Below are 18,914 nucleotides of genomic sequence, written 5' to 3'. Positions count from 1 at the left end.
CAGGTGTACATTGACAGGAATAAAGTCAAGAACAGAATCTCAGGTGTACATTGACAGGAATCAAGTCAAGAACTGAATCTCAGGTGTACATTGACAGGAATAAAGTCAAGAAGAGAATCTCAGGTGTACATTGAGGGAATTCAAGTCAAGAACAGAATCCCAGGTTTACATTGACAGAAATGTGACAATCTTTTTGGCCTAATTCAGTGTATAGTGACATCTCACGTGACATATAGTATGGCCTAATTCAGTGTATAGTGAGATTTAAAGTGACAATGTGTATGGCCTCTTTGAAATTTAATATAAACGTTTGAGGTATCATAAACGAGTAATATTTTATGATTGCGTGTGTAATTTGTCTATATAAGCTTGATTTCAGTATAAATGATATATATAAATAATAATTATGTGATAATAATGGTCTTTTGTTTCCCATTAGTCAAATCTGTACGTGACATTAATTAGTAATCTGGAACGTTTTATTTTATTGATGCCTAAACTATTATATTGAATCCCACAGTTATATATATTAGATATACCTAATAGTAGGTTGGTTATTTGCTTCGTTCACGTTATGGGATCTTTGCACTTGCCGAAATTTGCAATATATTGTGTTTACAGAGGGATTGAGAAAGGCACTTGCGTTCACGTTAGTCGGGACTCACCAGGAACCCACTCGGCTCGTTCCGAAATCGCGCCCTCATTTGTCGATCTGTTATATGGCCCCTATAATAATTGCTATACTGAAATTATATTCAACGGCAAAGATGATTCATGAACAAGAACGCCAAAGATGATTCGAAAAACAATTGTTTTTTCACGTCAATGTAGCATTGCAAGGAAATAGCGGTTGCAGCAGCAGTTGATGACGACGGTTTGCATTCATTTCATTCCATTACTACATCATTCGACCATATATAGAATAGAATAGAATAGAATAGAATAGAATAGATTTATTCCACCAGAAAAAAGAGACAATTGTACAGGGAACTTTATCTGAATGAATATTAAATATATATATTATTCCTGGTGGGGACCAGAGAGGTAGTTCTAGCAGAACTAATCTTGTCCCTGGCCCCAAAACCATACTCAACTGTTAAAATATACGTTGTTGTGAATAGTGATACACACAAAAAAATATATTGTTAAGTTAAAAATAAATAAATACATAATTAAGTAAGTAAAGAGACTACAAACTCTCATAATCAATAATAATGAAGAAAACAAAAATAGACAATATCAATACATATACTACAATAATGCAAGTATTTGTACATCAGTTAAAAGATATTGTTTTAATGCCGTTTTGAACGAGTTTCGTAAAGTTAATGTTTTTAACGAAGTTGGGAGCTCATTCCAATGTTTTACAAGAGAAAATGTCAGACTTTTCTTAGTTGAACTTAAATTAATTTGTGGCGTGACAAGTTTCTCAGAGGTTACTGATCGTGTATAGTATGGATGTGATATTGATAAGCCGTAATGATCCAGAGAGTGTGCATGGTGGCCATTTTTCAAATCGTATGCAAATAAACATGTATTGTACTTACATAATTTATACACATCAAGAATGCCAAGTTGCAGGAAAAGTGGTGTGGTACTTGCTCGAAAATGAGAGAAAGAAATTAATCTGACAAACTTTTTTTGTAATTTAAAAATTGGATCAATATATGTGCTAAAAGTGTGTCCCCATATTTCTATACAATAAGCAATGTGTGGGAGAATCAACGAGTTGTAAAGTAATATCATAATGGATTTTGGTAAAAAATAATGCCTCAAGTATGAGATTATCCCAATTGTTTTACTGATTTTTTTAACAATGTTATCGATATGGGGTCTCCAACAAAGTGTTGAGTCAAGCGTGACACCTAAATAAACAGCTGACGACACCATTCTTAATGACAAATCATCAATTGACAATACGCCCTCAATAGTTGTTTTTCTTTGAGCTGTCTGAAAAATCATGAAATTTGTTTTGTCAATGTTTATAGTTAATTTATTTGATTTACACCAGGTAGCAACTTTATTTAATTCAATATTGAGTGTGTGAAGGTTTACAGAACGGTCTTTTACGGAATAAAATAGACTGGTGTCATCAGCAAATAGTCTGAATGAAAAAAAGGGGGGATGATCGAGAAATGTCATTAATATAAACTAAAAAAAGAAGAGGGCCTAGCATTGACCCTTGTGGTACCCCTGTGGAAATAGTTTCACAGTCAGAATCATTGTTTTTAGTACTGACATATTGTTGCCGACCGTCCAAAACAGTTTTAAACCAGTTCAAAGTTGACCCTCTAATCCCATATTGTTGTAGTTTAGCTAGCAAAATACTGTGATCAATGGTATCGAAAGCTTTTCTCAAATCTATAAAAGCACCAAGGGTGACAAAACCTTCATCAATTCTTTTTGAGATTTCAGCTGTGAGATCAGCTAAGGCGAGTTTAGTGCTATATTGCTTTCGGAACCCGTACTGATTTTCTGAAAGAATTTTAAATTTGTCCATAAAGGCACCAATCTGATTAAAATAAGATCCTGGTTGGCTTAATTTTTTAAAAAAATTTTTTTTTGATATAATTACTATAATTATTATTTATTTTAATTATTTACAATAATTATTATTTATTTTAATTATTGTTGACGTTACAATTATTTTGCTGCAAGAATGGTTTTGTTCGTGAAAGGTGGCTTAAAAATTAAGCCAACCAGGATCTTATTTTAATCAGATTGTAAAGGCACACAACTGTTTATTGGCGAATGATTCGAATAGTTTGCTGAAGGTAGGTAAAATGGAGATCGGCCTGTAGTTTCCAACTTCATAAGCACACCCTTTCTTGAAAATGGGAGTCACCCGTGCTTTTTTTCAGTTTGTCAGGGAATACGCCTTTCGACAAGGAACAATTTATAATATAGGCGATTGGTTCGGCAATATATTCAGCAGCCACTTTCACAAGTTTTGGGTGAATACCGTCATAACCAACGGATTTACGAATGTCAAATTTGTCAATTTCATTTAAGACATCGTGTGCACAGACAGGGCGAAAGAAAAAAGACTCTGATTGTCTGTTGCCAAGGTAGTCATTAAAATTGGTGTTACAGGTAATCTCCGAAGCAAGCTTTGGGCCAATGTTAACAAAGTAAGAATTGAACAAATGTGCAATATCCTTACTCTTTGTAACAAATTCATCTGGTTTGGTGGTTGATTTTAATTTTTGAGGGGTTCCAGCTTTGCACATGTTTCCATTCATTATTTTATTAATGGCCTGCCATGTTTTATTATTATTGCCAGCGGAGGTGCAAAATCTGTCACGAAAATACGACTTCTTGGCAGCTTTCAACAGTTTACAGAGAATATTACGGTACTTTATATACTGATTATGTACTGTTGAGCTGACAGAATGTCGTTTTGTTTTAGAAAATAGTTTGTGTTTATTTTTAGCAGTCCCTTAGTAATCCAGGGCTTTTTGAGTGATTTGGGCGAAAAACGAGTTTTAATCCTTGGGACATGTTTAGCGACAACGTTGTTAAACGGATTGTAAAAGGCGTCGTAGGCCAAATTTGGATCTGATATTTCATAAATTGGTATCCATGACGTTTTTGCAACATCCGCTTTGAATGATTCAGGATTAAACAAAGAAATGTCATGTTTGTAACTATTTGTTGGATTTGTGTTAAATATATGACGTAAATGTTTAAAAACAGCAAAAATTGGAAAATGATCACTAAGATCCGCTGCACTTCACTCCATTGCCATGTCATACTAGTATGAATCAGTATTAGTTTTCTTAAACTCTCTTCAGAGGGCATGATTTCGCTCCGTTCAGGCAGCAAAGGTCCCAAGTCTCGGCACAAGCCGAGATGACGCGCGGATTTAGTGGGAGACGCCCCCCCCCCCCCATTCAGCCCGCAAAAAATAAAAATAAATCGTTTGCTTAGTAAGATATGTTTGTTTATCGTTCGCCTATTTAGTTGTATTTACTTATCGTTTACTTACTAATTTTTATGTGTTTATCGTTAGCCTTTTCAGTTCTATTTGTTGTTCATTTGCATATTGTACAACGATCGAATGACAGGCGAATTCTGTTTTGTCCGTGCTCTATGAATAATGCATTTTCGATATTCATTGTATTGTTTATTACGTTGGCTACCTCGATGCAGTAAATAATAATATGTTTCTTTGTGAAGTATCGAGTAAATGTAAAACAGTCGGATACCAGTGAAACAACCCATGTTGAGGCTACCCGAAAACACGAATTGAATCATGCGTGCTCTTAGAATATGAGACGGCAATTAGGAATGATGCAGCTATGTTCGCTCGATTTCTGACGTCATTGGGGGTACATCTACGCAATTCACGTGATGTGTGGTTGTTATCTAAGTATTACTAAAATTCCACAGCTTTGATTATCTTGCAATTGAACATCACGTCTAGTCATAGTATAGCCAGCACATCGGTTAATTATATTCACCTATCCCATAATATTATCAAAATAATCAAAGCAAATTTGCTTGCTGTAGATTTGAACATTCGGGGTCACAGCCACCTTGTAAATTGGCCGGACTGTATGGAAGAACGAGATGTAGGTCATATCCACCTTGTACATTGGTCACACTGCAATGGGTGTATATCAGATATCCTTATATGTAAAACGATTGAAATCTGACTAGACTTTGGAAGGGTAGGATGGTTGTTTAGATGAACTCAGTAGAATACGATGCAATCATTTTTGTGTTACCAAGGACACAAATGACATTCAGGCCACGACGTAGTCAGATAGTATTGTCTTAATGGTTAATATTATATCTTAGCCAGTTGTATTGACATCATTGTGCGATACACGACGAATCTGGCGGGTACATCGGTGAGCGAATTTATCTGGTTGTATAATTCACATAAACAGAAAAAATGGCAGATTACAAAGCTATTGCTGGAGAGACAATCAGAATAGTATTAAACTACGTGGACGATGATGAATGGACTGTACATAAAACTACGGTAGGATAGTTTGTGTATTTTGCCGTTCAATATAACATTTTGACCTCTGTATATCATACCAGGTGAAAAAAACGCCTTTTTTTTTTTTTTTTTTTTTTTTTGATTTTTTTTAAATGAATGGAATAGAAATGTGAAATGTAGGTTCACGATAAATCGATTACAAATCAATTATATTACAGGTGGCGTCATAGTTAGTTCGCTTGTTATTAAATTGACCACGATCATAGGGTCTTACGATGATTTGAACACATAGACCAACATTAGTATGCCATCCCAAACGCAGAAAAGAAAGATGTTGTTACATTACAACTACGGGCGGGAAAAAATGCCGAGGTGGTAAAGTTTACTGTGGATTTGATGCACCATTACTTATCCAGTATCGATTGGTGTAATGATTTTACAACCTATGGGATATATATCATTTCACCCCGGTATACTTTATTTTTTTCTGCACACTTTTGTCATCTGATTGTAAAATAGGTGTTCATGTGCTCGTCATACCCATGCATACCCTTCTCAACCAGGAATCCTAGAAAAATGGCCCGTCCCTTTGAATAAACAGCTGCACCCCGTTCTTTACTAGATATTCTGGCAATGGCTCGTCCCTTAGAGCAAACAGACGCACATCGTTCTTTACTAGATATTCCGGCAATGGCTCGTCCCTTAGAGCAAACAGACGCACATCGTTCTTAAGTGTACCCCTGTAGTGGCCCGACTCAACTTAATATTTCTGTCCACACTTTTTGTTTCTATAACTATTACTTCAACATTTCTATAAATATATAAAGGCCATACGTAAAGAGTCCTGGTTGCGGGCGGTAATCGCTAAATGATGTCTCCATTAATACAAGAGGACAGTTTTGTAATAAAAAAAAAACAGAAATAACCTGTATATAAATATACACCGGTTATCAGTCAAGTCGTCAATAACCAAAAAGAAAAAAAAGAAAGAAATGATAAAGGGTTGTTGAGTTAATGATTAAAATAAAATGACAAATTGCAAATACAGTTGAGAGGTGAGCTATGGTGATATCTCCAACGACCTATCATCGATGAATTAATATGGAAACCAAAACTTGGGTCGAAATTGATTAAACCTTATATGTATGCGGGTCATTACAATTTAATATTGTGTGGTTGTTATCTAAGTATTACTAAAATTCCACAGCTTTGATTGTCTTGCAATTGCACATCACGTCTAGTCTTAGTATAGCCAGCACATCGGTTAATTATATTCACCTATCACATAATATTACTTGGTTTGTGTTATCAAAATAATCAAAGCAAATTTGCTTGCTGTTGATTTGAAAACAAAATCTTTATTGTACATACATTTTGCCGGTCACTTTAAAGATTTTAATGTATTATCAACATCACATCGGTCTCCACGTCAATTTACATATAAATATGACATACATTTTACCGGTCACTTTAAAGATGTTAATGTATTATCAACATCACATCGGTCTCCACGTCAATTTACATATAAATATGACATACATTTTGCCGGTCACTTTAAAGATGTTAATGTATTATCAACATCACATCGGTCTCCACGTCAATTTACATATAAATATTTGGAGTTAGAAATGCACAAAACGATTTGCATATCTCGGAACATCGAACTAATTATAGTGAACGCATTGTGTCACTACAGTGTTTGTTTCTTGCACTAATTTGTTTACAGAAGGAAGGCAAAGTATCTTACAAGAAATCACGTGAATGGGACGGATATGTGTAAGTATTAGAGCATAGCATTTGACACGTATTCATATAAAAAATAAACTTTTGAAGATAAAGTTAAGAATTCTATACTAATAATTTGATAAATCCCTATAATATGTAAATATCTGCAAACAAAACATTAAATGTTGAAGAATGTGGAAATAGAAATTAAGCAGCGAGCTTGAAACATAACAAGTGCACAATAACTTTGTTCCGAACACATTACACATTACGGGACTCCGCCGTATTAGCACATTCCCACAACATTTAATGTTTTTTTAATTAACAGATACAGGATTGACACAACAATGGATTGCAGTCCACGGACAGCACAAGAAATAGTATTCAACAAAGACAAGCACCTGAAATGGAACAAAAACCAGAAGGAAATTACAATATTGAAAACTATTGAAGAGGTGAGTTAAAGATGTAATATCGACGAGAACATGTATTTTTGGTATTGTTGTTTGATACTTTATACATTGGATTGTAATGTATTACATGAAAACACTGTTTTCGTGGCATACATCTGAGTATTCGTTCGAAAATGAAATTCTCCAATATAAATGTGCAGCGGTTGTTTTTGTACGTAAAATAACAATCAATGCGCATGCGTAATATTGTTTTAGATTTGTCATCAAACAAATATTACAACTTAAATGTATTTCACCATTTTTATTTTCACCAGTTTTATCATGATTTGTTTTACAGTATGGAAAGTATCAAATAAAAGTATTACTATAATTACCATTGTTTCTTCGTTCATATTGCGTCTTTAAGGTTGGCCACAATTACTATTGTTTTTCGTTCATATTGCATCTTTAAGGTTGGTCGCAATTACCATTGTTTCTTCGTTCATATTGCGTCTTTAAGGTTGGACACAATTACTATTGTTTTTTCGTTCATATTGCATTTTTAAGGTTGGACACAATTACTATTGTTTTTCGTTCATATTGCATTTTTAAGGTTGGACACAATTACTATTGTTTTTCGTTCATATTGCATCTTTAAGGTTGGTCACAATTACTATTGTTTTTCGTTCATATTGCATTTTTAAGGTTGGACACAATTACTATTGTTTTCGTCAATATTGCATCTTTAAGGTTGGTCACAATTACCGTAGTCTCAGCATATCTCAAAATGATGTTAAGTTACATGTGGTAATATTAGTTGCAAATTGATAAGGGTAATTATAATAAATAACATTGTTTTTCTATTAGATAATGATTTAAAACGGCTTCCTATGAAAATAGTTCTAAAACGCCTACTTTTTACATTTGTTTTATAAAAATATCTTTTCTTCCCATGTTGATGATTCATTTCAAAATCAATAACTATTAACCACTTTTGACACAGTAATTTGATCAATGTTTTGCTTCTATTGAGTTGGTCGAATGCTCAGAACGAATTCAACCGCGAGTTGAATTTTCCATGCAAAATTATATACTTATATGACAACGTGCATAAGAACTAGGTCGGCTGGTTTCCACTTCATTTCACGAACTGTTATTGCTGCTTTTATCTGAGGTATTTAATGTTTGAAAGTAGAGGTCCAGAATAAGCGTTATCAGCGATCATTCAGAACGTTCTTGCAGGCTAATTAGTTGATAAAAAGCGATTTACAAAGGCGATTGGTCATATGTGGTTAGAAGCCTGTAAAAACGATCATACCCTCTACCAAGTGCATCTGATTTTTAAAAAATGTCCCCACAAGATTTACTATTTCAAACAAGACTGAAATACAAGAAAATCAAATGTCATATTAGGATCAGTGAATCGACGGAGAATAACAAGAATGTCAGTTAGAGTTTGAAAGGTACATAAACTATTCAATGTGTTATCTTACAGGGTTGCGAAGTTCGACATTCTAGTTCACCTTCTGCAATGATGGGTTTGATATCACCACGTGACTTCTGTAATATTTTCGGAACTGCCAGCTTTCCAGAAAAAGATCTTATTATAGTTTACTGTGAGTACACACGGCTTCTCTAAAGCGACATCCGCAATCTCTAAATATAGCATAAGTTCAAGTCGTATGAGGGGAAATGTCTGTCTTCGTTGTTTTTGTTCATGTTGTTGTTGTTTCCATCGTGAAACTTTTTCTTGTGGTTACAATAACTAAAAAATGTTATCTGATCATCTCCATATCACTATGAAATGTCAATCAAGTTCAATTTTAATGTAACTACTACGGTGCCGATAACTGCTAATTAGATAAGTGTAGAAAACTGATATCTTGTTTTCATTATCAGCATAAATCAAAAAGTGTAGTTTTCATTATTAGCATAAATCAAAAAGTGTAGTTTTCCCGATGTTTTCAAATCTATCCAGTATTACATTTACCCTATATATAATACTGCATTATTATTTAGGAACTTTTATACAAATTATTTTATCCTTATCTATGAGAGGTATATATTAATTTAGATTAATACAATACATTTAGTGTTAAATGAAGAACACATTAGCTATTAATAATTAATATGTAATAATTGAGTTTGGTTAGTATTTTGCTCTTCAAATTTTGCTTAGTTATGTTGCTGTTCTACTATTTTAAGAAACTTTTATACAATTTATGTTACATTATTTTGTAAATGACATAAATACAGTACATTATTAATTATTATAGAATCATTCGAAAAACATGAATATTAATGTTTCTTTTTTATTTAATTATTGTGATTTCGTTGTTCTTATTCATTTTTGGTAAAAAAAAAAATGTTCACACCTACATTTTAGCCGGTATTTTCACCCAAAATGGAATTTTTAATCTAGATTTAATTTATCGTTATATTCATCAATCCGTTCGTTATTTATTCTAGATTTTTAATGGCCATGGTTACTAGTATTAAAGTTACGTTATGTTTCTGTTTTCTTACTGTCACTTCATCAGCTTACTTTGTTTTAGAAGTAAAAATGAAACAGTCCTTTATTTAAAGCAGCTTGGCGATTTTATTATAACAACCACGTACAATTGTGTTTCATTAGACCAAACAGTGCAGTATGAGACATGTCCACCCAGAGATAAATACGTACGTGCTATTAATTACCCGTCTGGTACGGTTATCTTTCCTATCGAAGGGTAAGTTATTACGTATATTCTAGCTCTCGATGAATTATACAAACATTGGGTGATTAAATTACTAGTTTAAGTTGTATATACACCTACTAATAGATCGATTTATAAGAAAAGTTATATACACCTACTAATAAGTTGATTTATATGGAAAGTTGTATACACCTACTAGTTGGTCGATTTACGGGTACAGTTATATACACCTACTAGTAGGTTGGTTTACGAATAAAGTTATATACACCTACTAGTAGATCAATTTACGGGTAAAGTTGTATACACCTACGAGTAGGTTGGTTTATGGGGAAAGTTATATACACCTACTAGTAGGTTGGTTTATAGGGAAAGTTATATATACCTACTAGTAGTTCGATTTACGGGTAAAGCTGTATATACCTACTAGTACATGTAGGTTGGTTTACGAATAAAGTTATATACACCTACGAGTAGGTTGGTTTATGGGGAAAGTTATATACTCCTACTATAGCTAGTTGGTCGATTTATAGAGGAAACTATATACACCTACTAGTAGGTATATTTTTACGAAAAAGACACGAAATTAATGCATACAAATGAGAATTGGATAGATATGATGGATTCCTTGATAAGATGATAATAGCTTTTTTCTGAATATCAATGAAATTGATCTGCACGCTGTTTCTAACTCAATATTTTATTTTTGTTTATCGTTAATTTCGCTGTTGTCATTAAATTACAAAACGATTACTGTGTTGATTTATTATGATATATAGTCTTCATTGTTTCTTTGCAGAGAACCGGACAAGTGTAAAGCAGTGGTCATCACACAGTTTGATGCTAAACTCCGTCCCAAATCACTAGCTGAAAAATTCTACCCATCCGTGCTCTTAGAATATGGAATGGCAATGAGGAAAGGTGCGGTCACCTGTGCCTAACTTCTCATCAACACAACTCACTTATTAATCAGTGTCAACTCTCATCCGGGACATACTTTGATATTACATATTTGTTGTCTTTTTTGAAGAGTTATTTTTGTCTTGCATCGATAGAATACATAATTAAAGTAATCTAATCAATATAATAATGCAGAATAATTCAATATTCTCAAATTAAGGTAGAGATGCAGGTTCGTGGGCACTTGGGAGTGAATTTTTTTTTGCCTTTTATTATCCAAACAGTCTTGTCTATAGACTGTTAAAATTTTGTAGAATTGTGAATAGTGGGTCATACTCAAAAAACGATTTTAAAATATAAATAACAAGAGCAAACATTATCTCGTTTGAATGCTTAACAAGATTTAGCAAGGCTGTACATAAATAATAAAAAAAGAAACATGGTGAAAAAAGAAATGACGGGATCTCCATATTATGCACTATATTTAACTTTTAACAAAATGATAATACATTTAAAATTTGAACTGTTACAGCCATTTTAATTATGAACATTAGCAAACTTCTTACTGAGTGAAGTGTTATGCAAATTAGCAATTATCTCAGCCTCTTTTTAGTGCACATCCCAGAACTTTAAAAAAAATAACTCCCATACGCTTTGACCTTTTGTTTTGAAATTTTCACAAATGATTGACAATGTGTTTATCAGGCATTGTTTTTGGTTGAACAGTGTTACAGCAATCGTACAGACAACTAGCCTGGGTGTTAATTTATGCATAAACTTGAAGTAGTGAAATTTGAGCTGCTGCCCTGCAAAATTGACAACTGGTAGACAGGTTCCAAAACGGCACTTTTTCCATAGTAAACAGATGTACCCATAAACCAATTTTGACAGGAAACAGAAGCTTGGTTTAGAAGCTATTTTTTTTTTAATCACTTTTGACCAAAAAAACACATTTTTGTTCATATTTCAAACTACAGTGTCCATAAAAAACAAATACTAACAATTCATACAATAAGCTTTCCGAAAATATATAGCTTTGTGGACAAGGGAGGTCATCTTGGTTTCCTAATTAACCAATTAAAATACCTGTCAGGTAAACTGCATCTCTACCTTAACATATTCTATTTAAGTCACTATTAAAGCATTGTTTGCATCTACACATACAGTAATTATATTGAAATCAATTGACTTTGTTTAATTGTTGATAAGCAATACTTGCATTGAACTAGAGGGTACAGGCAGTGTATGCATATTAAATTCTCTTAGTTTTACAAATATCGGTAACAATCACGCCAGGAGATATACTTGACACATTTATCGAATAGGGTCCGCACATTAATTGATAAAGCTTGAAGTTAATCTGTACTGCTGATATATTCACAGGGTCAGTGTTATTCATGTGCACTCTAGCATCAAAGCATATTTCACAGAACTATGTATCGTACACCAAATTCTTTATTTTAATTATCTGGCCAATAGTATCATCGTATATCGTACATTTATATTGTCTGGATAATAGTAAAATCGTATATCGCTCATCGTACACTTGTGTAACCTATGAACAATATTTTTGTAATTTATATGTAATTTATTTAATCAAGTTGTCACAATTTTTGATACGAATAAACACTATTTCAGAGTCGTAATCACCCTGTTTTTGCATTGCTCGCGCCGTTTCAGCTTGACTGTCTTTTCTGATTGCCGGGTAACGTCTTGCCTGTCTACTCTGCTTTGCGAAATTGTTGAGTTCTACAACTGTGTCACTCCTTTGGCAAGGTCCTCGACGAAGTCAAGCTGAGTACCAGGAATGAATTTTTCCACTAAAGACTTTGGTGACAAGTGGCCTTCGAACTGGGTAATGTTCACGCCACGCGTCTTGTTTGGGTTCCTGTGTGAACAACAAGAAATCATCTCATCTTTGAGGTGGGGAAAAACAAATGTTCGATTGATGAAATAATGGCGTAGAGGAATACTGCGTGACGGACAAAACAAAACCCCCAAATAATTTCTATACGTTCATAAATACCCGAACAGTCTTAGACACTGAATGCGTGACAAATAGCTCCCATTGTCAGACTATGGTGATTGCATTTACTGGCTTACCCGTCAACGTTGTACAGAAAAACAGCTGATGGGTAGGTGACACCTCTCACGGCACCCTTGGTTTCTGGGTAATCTGGATGTTCGACACTTACATCTATAAAGAATATAAACACGACTGTTTAAAATTTATCTTAAGCTATTCAAAGTGTAAACTATTTGTTCTCTCGAAAATCGACTTAAAAGTTCTTGATAGACAAGGATACAACAATGCAGTTACAAACACACGATTTGATTTTATAATTACAATTTTTGAGGTTGAAATTTTACATCAGAAAATACAGGAATTGGAACTATGCAAAATCCGCCGAACCCGTGTATATCATATGCTTACAACGAAGGCTTAAGTTACATGGGACATTGAGTATGTATCTGGCATTGTCCCGTGATATCCCGTTGTATTCATAAGTGATTCTATTTTGGATAGTCGCGATACCAAGATTCCGAACAAAATAGTGCGCAATCACAGGGTTGTGATGTAAAAACTGTATATGGTCGTACCATCCTGGATGCGCTGATGCAAACGGTGGCCAATGGAGAGACAATAACAACTGTGAAATAATAAGATTAAAACAACGCTCCTTCACGTTATGGCATTTCCAACGAGTAATAAAGAAAACGATCCCTCTGAGACCTCAATGGCATTTTGATCATATGTCATAAGAAAACGTTGCAGAGTTTAAAGTCCAGCAGAAAAAAAATACATTAGATAATTACGAGCAGAATACTTACAGTACACTACGATCACATTCTTTTCTGGTATTCTTTTGAAACAAATCAAGTCAATAAAATCCCTGGACGAAATCAGTCCCGCCATCATAGAGGGCGTCAGCGATCGAACTATATTCATGCCCTGCAAAATGCAATATGTGTATAATATGATATAATATCCTTGTGTCAATTATATTTAATATCCGTCAAATAATTCCTGTTACCAATTATAAGTCATTTGCTTGGCAGTTTAAAATCTATATAGCGTTCCACTGTGTACACGCCGCTTTACTCATTCATAGTTATAGTAGCAATAATATAACATTACCCAGTCTGCAAACGTCGTGCACACATGACAAAATGTCATAAGCGGTGTGAAAACAAAACAACAGCAACTTACGTCACCAATTTGTTTCAATGTCGTCTGGTCTTTTATAGATCTATCAAACTTTGCATGTTTAGCATTATCGTATATAAGATCAAGGCATTTCTCTGGAGACGCTTCTATATTGTACGTGGTTTTGTGTCTGTAAAGTCGAAAAGAACAATTTACAGATCACAAATAGGCAATAACAAGGAGATAACGCGACACGTTCGTTGCCAATGTTACGAAATATTTTATTTTTATTTTTAAAAGAATGTTTAGATGTCAAACACATAAGTATTTGTTTCCATATTTGTTTCATGAACGGATGCACTAAGGATTCTGATTGGACGCACTTTTACAATCAAGTCATTGATGCATTGCAGTGAGTTGGTGTATGAGCTCAGGACACCTTCTTTCAGATGTTTGAGGTATGAGTAAGGGACAGAGGTACGTTGGCCCTTGGTTTATACCTCCATTTTAGCCGCTATAGTTTCACTTTCTTTTAAATAATAAGTAATACTTACAAGGTGCCGTTGAAATCTGGAGAAGGTTTTGTAAACACCTGAGCATGTTTCTGAAAAACAAGCAATAAATCAAATAAAGCTTAGAAAGATCTCCCATGTGCTGAGAGTATTGGAGACACATTAAATATAATTCAAAATTACTTGTCAGAGATAGTGATAGTGATGGAAAAACTAATAATGCAAATCAGAAAATTAATATGAACAGATTTTAATGGAAAACCAATGAGGTCTGCGCAATGTAAATAGACCATCTATGTACCAAGTTTTATTGAAATGTGATTGGAACCCCAAAAAATTATAAGTTATTATGCTAATTAATTTTAACCCCAAACTAATCAGGTTTGTACTTTCTCCTAGAGCATCTTTGCACTAAGTTTCATTGAAATGGAATAATTAGTATTTTAGATATCAGTGTGATAGCTTAAAAGTGGTTAATTATGTAAATTAGTAATTAATATGTACAGATTTTAACCCACAATTATCCAGGTCTGTCTATTGTCCTACAGCATCCATGTAGAAAGTTTCATTGAAATGTGATGATTAGTACTTGAGAAATCAGTGTGAAAGCTGAAAATTAATTAATTATGCAAATCGGGTAATTAATATACACAATTATTTACCCTAAAATTAATCAGGTCTCTGGATAGTCCTAAAGGATCTATGTACCAAGTTTCATTGCAATGTGATAATTAGTACTTGAGATATCTGTGGAAAAGCTGAAAATTAACTAATTATGCAAATTAGGTAATTAATATGCACAAATATTTATCCCAAAACAATCAATCTCTGCATAGTCCTTGAGTATCTATGTACCAAGTTTCATTGAAATGTAATGCTTACTACTTGAAACATCAAAAGCTGAAAATTGAAATGTGATGAAATGTGATGATTGAATTGTGACGATGAGTACATGAGATATCAGTGGAAAACCCGAAAATTGACTAATCATTATGCAAATTAGGTAATTAGTAATTAGGTAAATTTTACCAAAAACTAATCAAAACCAAGCATTAGTTCAGAGCATCCATGTACCAAGTTTCATCAAAATCTAATAAGTGGTTCTTTAGATATCAATGGAACAGTCATGGAACAGCTAAAAATTATAATAATAATTAATATGCATGACATTTTACCAAAACCTAATCAAATCTGCGCATTAGCCCAGAGAATCTATGCACCAAGTTTCGTCAAAAACTGATGTATGGTTCTTGAGATATCAGTGGAACAGGCGGGCACATACACACACACATACACACATACTTGTATTGCTATATGTTCCGAGGACTTCATTGGATTAACTTTTAATATAGTTCAATTAACTTTTAATATAGTTGCGATATGAACTCGATTAAAATGCGTTCCTATATAGGGTTTGTTTTAATTGGAGTTTAATTAAACTCAATTTCAGTGCAATACAATGGAGAATTGCATTTTAATTAAGTTTAATTAAACAAGAGTTGAATTTCCCGTGACTGAACATAGAAATGTTTGCGAAGCATAGGTTTAGTATCGGGGGAAGGTATGGTACAATTATATTAGTGCAATACAATGGAGAATTGCATTTTAATTAAGTTTAATTAAACAAGAGTTGAATTTCCCGTGACTGAACATAGAAATGTTTGCGATGCATAGGTTTAGTATCGGGGGAAGGTATGGTACAATTATATTAATATTAATATATACTTAACCATACCTTCCCCCGATACTAAACCTAAGCTACGCAAAACGTATTAATAATCGAATTAACTATTAATATAAATTATGTTTTCCGAGGACTATAAAAAAGGTCCTCGGAAGGTGTGTATGTCCTCGGAAGTTGCTATATATCTGTATTTTTGTCCTCGCAACATATAGCAATCCAAGGACGGTAGTCATAGCGCAGCGCGTGTTCGAATTTCATGTAAATAAACAATGTACTTTACACGCGTTGTATACGTCGCTATGAGTCCCATATCGAACAAGACGCGGCGCGACGACCATCGCGCTTTAAAGTAACTCCCGTTACCTGGATGCAAATACGCCAATATACGACATGTATTAGTTAGTAACGAATAACAGATAAACTCCATCGTAATTAGCACTCTATTATACACCCTCCTGTTTAATTCACTGGAGGTAATTTGATATTATTTGAGTGTTTCCAAAATTGTGTTAAATTTGTTTTCAGTATAAATTTGCTGCACATATATAGATTTGCCTGTTCAGTTTCTCTGTTGTAGCCACCAAAATTTACGGTAGATAACTATATGTGGCAAAATACAGACTGATAGGCAGAGGGTGAATGTAACATGGACCTTGATAGGGGCACCAGAAGAACAAACACAGTCGAGACAACGATCATTCGGAGATACGAACATCGAGTTAATCGCCTTCTGATAAAGTTAATATTCCACATAATGGGTAGTTCATTTTAGCACGTGTGGGTGACGTGGAACAAATCCTAATAGTCCCAAGTCGCTGATTAGTAGCCTATAAATAATAGAATCGATATATTGGTGGGGGTGATAACAGAAACATTATTAGACATTTGTTTAAGGAGACAAGCGAAAAAATAATTGTTCTCAACTAAAATTAGTTTTTGTTCTGAATATGTAGATAACATAAAATCAGTGCCAAACATTATTCATTTATACATTTATACTCACCGAACTCTTGTAAGGTTTCCAATCACTATCTGCCTCGTACGCCATCACCTTGTCAAGACAGCTTGCCGCCAATGCCGCGTATTCGGACATGTTTCCTTATTAGTCGCACTAAACACGTTAAAATAAACTATAGCAGCGAGTTCTGGAGAAATAGTCGCGCATGCGCAACTTCGTTGCACTTTGGCGACAAGATGCCAGACTACGATATAATATCCACTCCAAAAACAGAGGGCATTAAACTTCTGCGTGGTGGCCGTCCAATTAAATACTACAAGTTACATTAAAAATGTTATTAGAAAATATTTATACTGGTGCATCGTTGCATACATCTGTCTACTTTGGCAATGAATTGTGGTAATAACACGTTCTCATGTTTAGGTTGAACCAAAATCTTAATTACTAGTAATGTAACAATATGTTATCTTTAATAACTTGACCAATCAAACAACTTCAATCTTGTGTTGTTGTCAAGCCTTTTTTTTTAAATGACTTGGGTGACCTTTCACCTATGAAAATGGACAACTCGTTGCCAAAAGTACTCATCAACTGATCTCTCATCACTATGTCTTATCAACGACAGACAGCTCTACCTATCGGTCAAAATAACTACTTAATCTATCTGCAAATTGCGAAATTCTCTCTAACTTCTGCCCTACTAGTTCGAAATCTCTTTCTATAATCTTCTTCATTCATATCATAACGCTTCAACAAAGCTGTCTTTACAGCATTGTAATCAATGGACTCAAACACATACAAAGCTTTGCCTGTCAATAATGCACTAATATTCATCTCTCTCTCTTTCACGTTCTGTCTCTTTCCTCACGTTTCAACCTTTCAGCCTTTCCTCACGCTCTCTTTATCCTCTCTCTTCTCACGCTTTGCCCTCAAAAATTTAGTCGGACCTTCGCCCCCATACCCCAAAAGTCTTTTAAATTCATTAACAATATCCATGCTGAAATGGTGTTAATCTAGTTCCAGTAGTTTTAAATAAAGCAATTTAATGTCTGCCTAGCAGTAAGAGCTGGTCTGACAACACCGTGTTTTCTAGACCTAAAGCAGTTACGACATCCCTAAGGGGATTATTGACAATAGAATCCGAATCGATAGTGAATCAAACTCAGAATCAATACCGAATCCGAATCACAAATCCCACTACTGACACCAAAATGTCACAGTGTAAGGCCTGCTTATTGCTATTGAGAGAGGCACCCACGGAACTATGGACAGGGGGACTCGTTCACTGCTAGAATGGGGTATGCAAGGCAATAGTACTGGAAATAAAATACATATGTACTTAAAGCTCCTGGCTTTAAGACATCTCAAAATAATTAAAAGAAACAAAGCACAGACAAATACAATGAATAAATTCACTAAAATAGGGGATTGCTTACGGAAGTGTTCATTGGTGAAAGTAAATTATGTAAAGTGTGTCCAATAGAAACACTTATTGAAAAGGGTTTCCACAAGGAAGATGTATAAAAAGTGCTTATTATCACATCATGTTTAAAAGTGCTTTTTCTACACACTCATGTGTTTATCATCACGATACGCGAAAAGTGTCTTAACCGAGGACCACAAACTTTGAAAATACATTTCACTAGACACATAGCATTTCACCAGAATTATGTATTTAAAAAGTGTTTATCATCGCAACACTTTCAAAAGTGCAGTCCCGCAAAACACAAACTGAATATCATCAAGCTATTGTAACAGAGACACATTTAAAATGCATTTCCACTGATAACATGGTAAAAAAATCATCAAGTCAGTAAACCCATTTTTTATTGACATAAAAGAAAGTGCACAATCTCTTCCCAAGTGACATTGTTGTCTCGAATGCAGTCTCCCCGGGTACAACAAATTCCTGAGGAAAAACAAACAAAAATAGTAGACTAAATAAAAAAAT

General features: G+C 34.1%; 2 protein-coding genes across 2 annotated transcripts; one reads left to right on the top strand and one right to left on the bottom strand.

Annotated features, from left to right (window-relative positions):
• The first annotated feature begins 4,821 nt into the window (after positions 1 to 4,821).
• On the top strand, positions 4,822 to 11,116 carry LOC102801247 (stAR-related lipid transfer protein 6-like). Its single transcript, XM_006817284.2, has 6 exons — positions 4,822 to 4,990; positions 6,678 to 6,727; positions 7,005 to 7,131; positions 8,564 to 8,684; positions 9,704 to 9,797; positions 10,561 to 11,116. The coding sequence occupies exons 1-6, from the start codon at positions 4,901 to 4,903 to the stop codon at positions 10,700 to 10,702; spliced, it is 624 nt and encodes a 207-aa protein (XP_006817347.1). The 5' UTR covers positions 4,822 to 4,900; the 3' UTR covers positions 10,703 to 11,116.
• A 982-nt stretch (positions 11,117 to 12,098) lies between these two features.
• On the bottom strand, positions 12,099 to 17,158 carry LOC100366357 (stAR-related lipid transfer protein 6-like). The gene is made up of 6 exons (XM_002735367.4): positions 17,009 to 17,158; positions 14,364 to 14,413; positions 13,873 to 13,999; positions 13,494 to 13,614; positions 12,765 to 12,858; positions 12,099 to 12,549 (listed from the first exon to the last, which is right to left on the bottom strand). Exons 1-6 carry the CDS (start codon positions 17,096 to 17,098, stop codon positions 12,411 to 12,413), a joined length of 621 nt encoding a protein of 206 aa, XP_002735413.1. The 5' UTR covers positions 17,099 to 17,158; the 3' UTR covers positions 12,099 to 12,410.
• Positions 17,159 to 18,914: the final 1,756 nt, after the last annotated feature.

This window comes from Saccoglossus kowalevskii, chromosome 16 (genome assembly GCF_978046115.1).
Source record: "Saccoglossus kowalevskii chromosome 16, keSacKowa6.1, whole genome shotgun sequence".
NCBI lineage: Eukaryota > Metazoa > Hemichordata > Enteropneusta > Harrimaniidae > Saccoglossus > Saccoglossus kowalevskii.
Note: the sequence above shows the minus strand (reverse complement) of the source record. Positions and strands in the feature narration are given on the sequence as shown.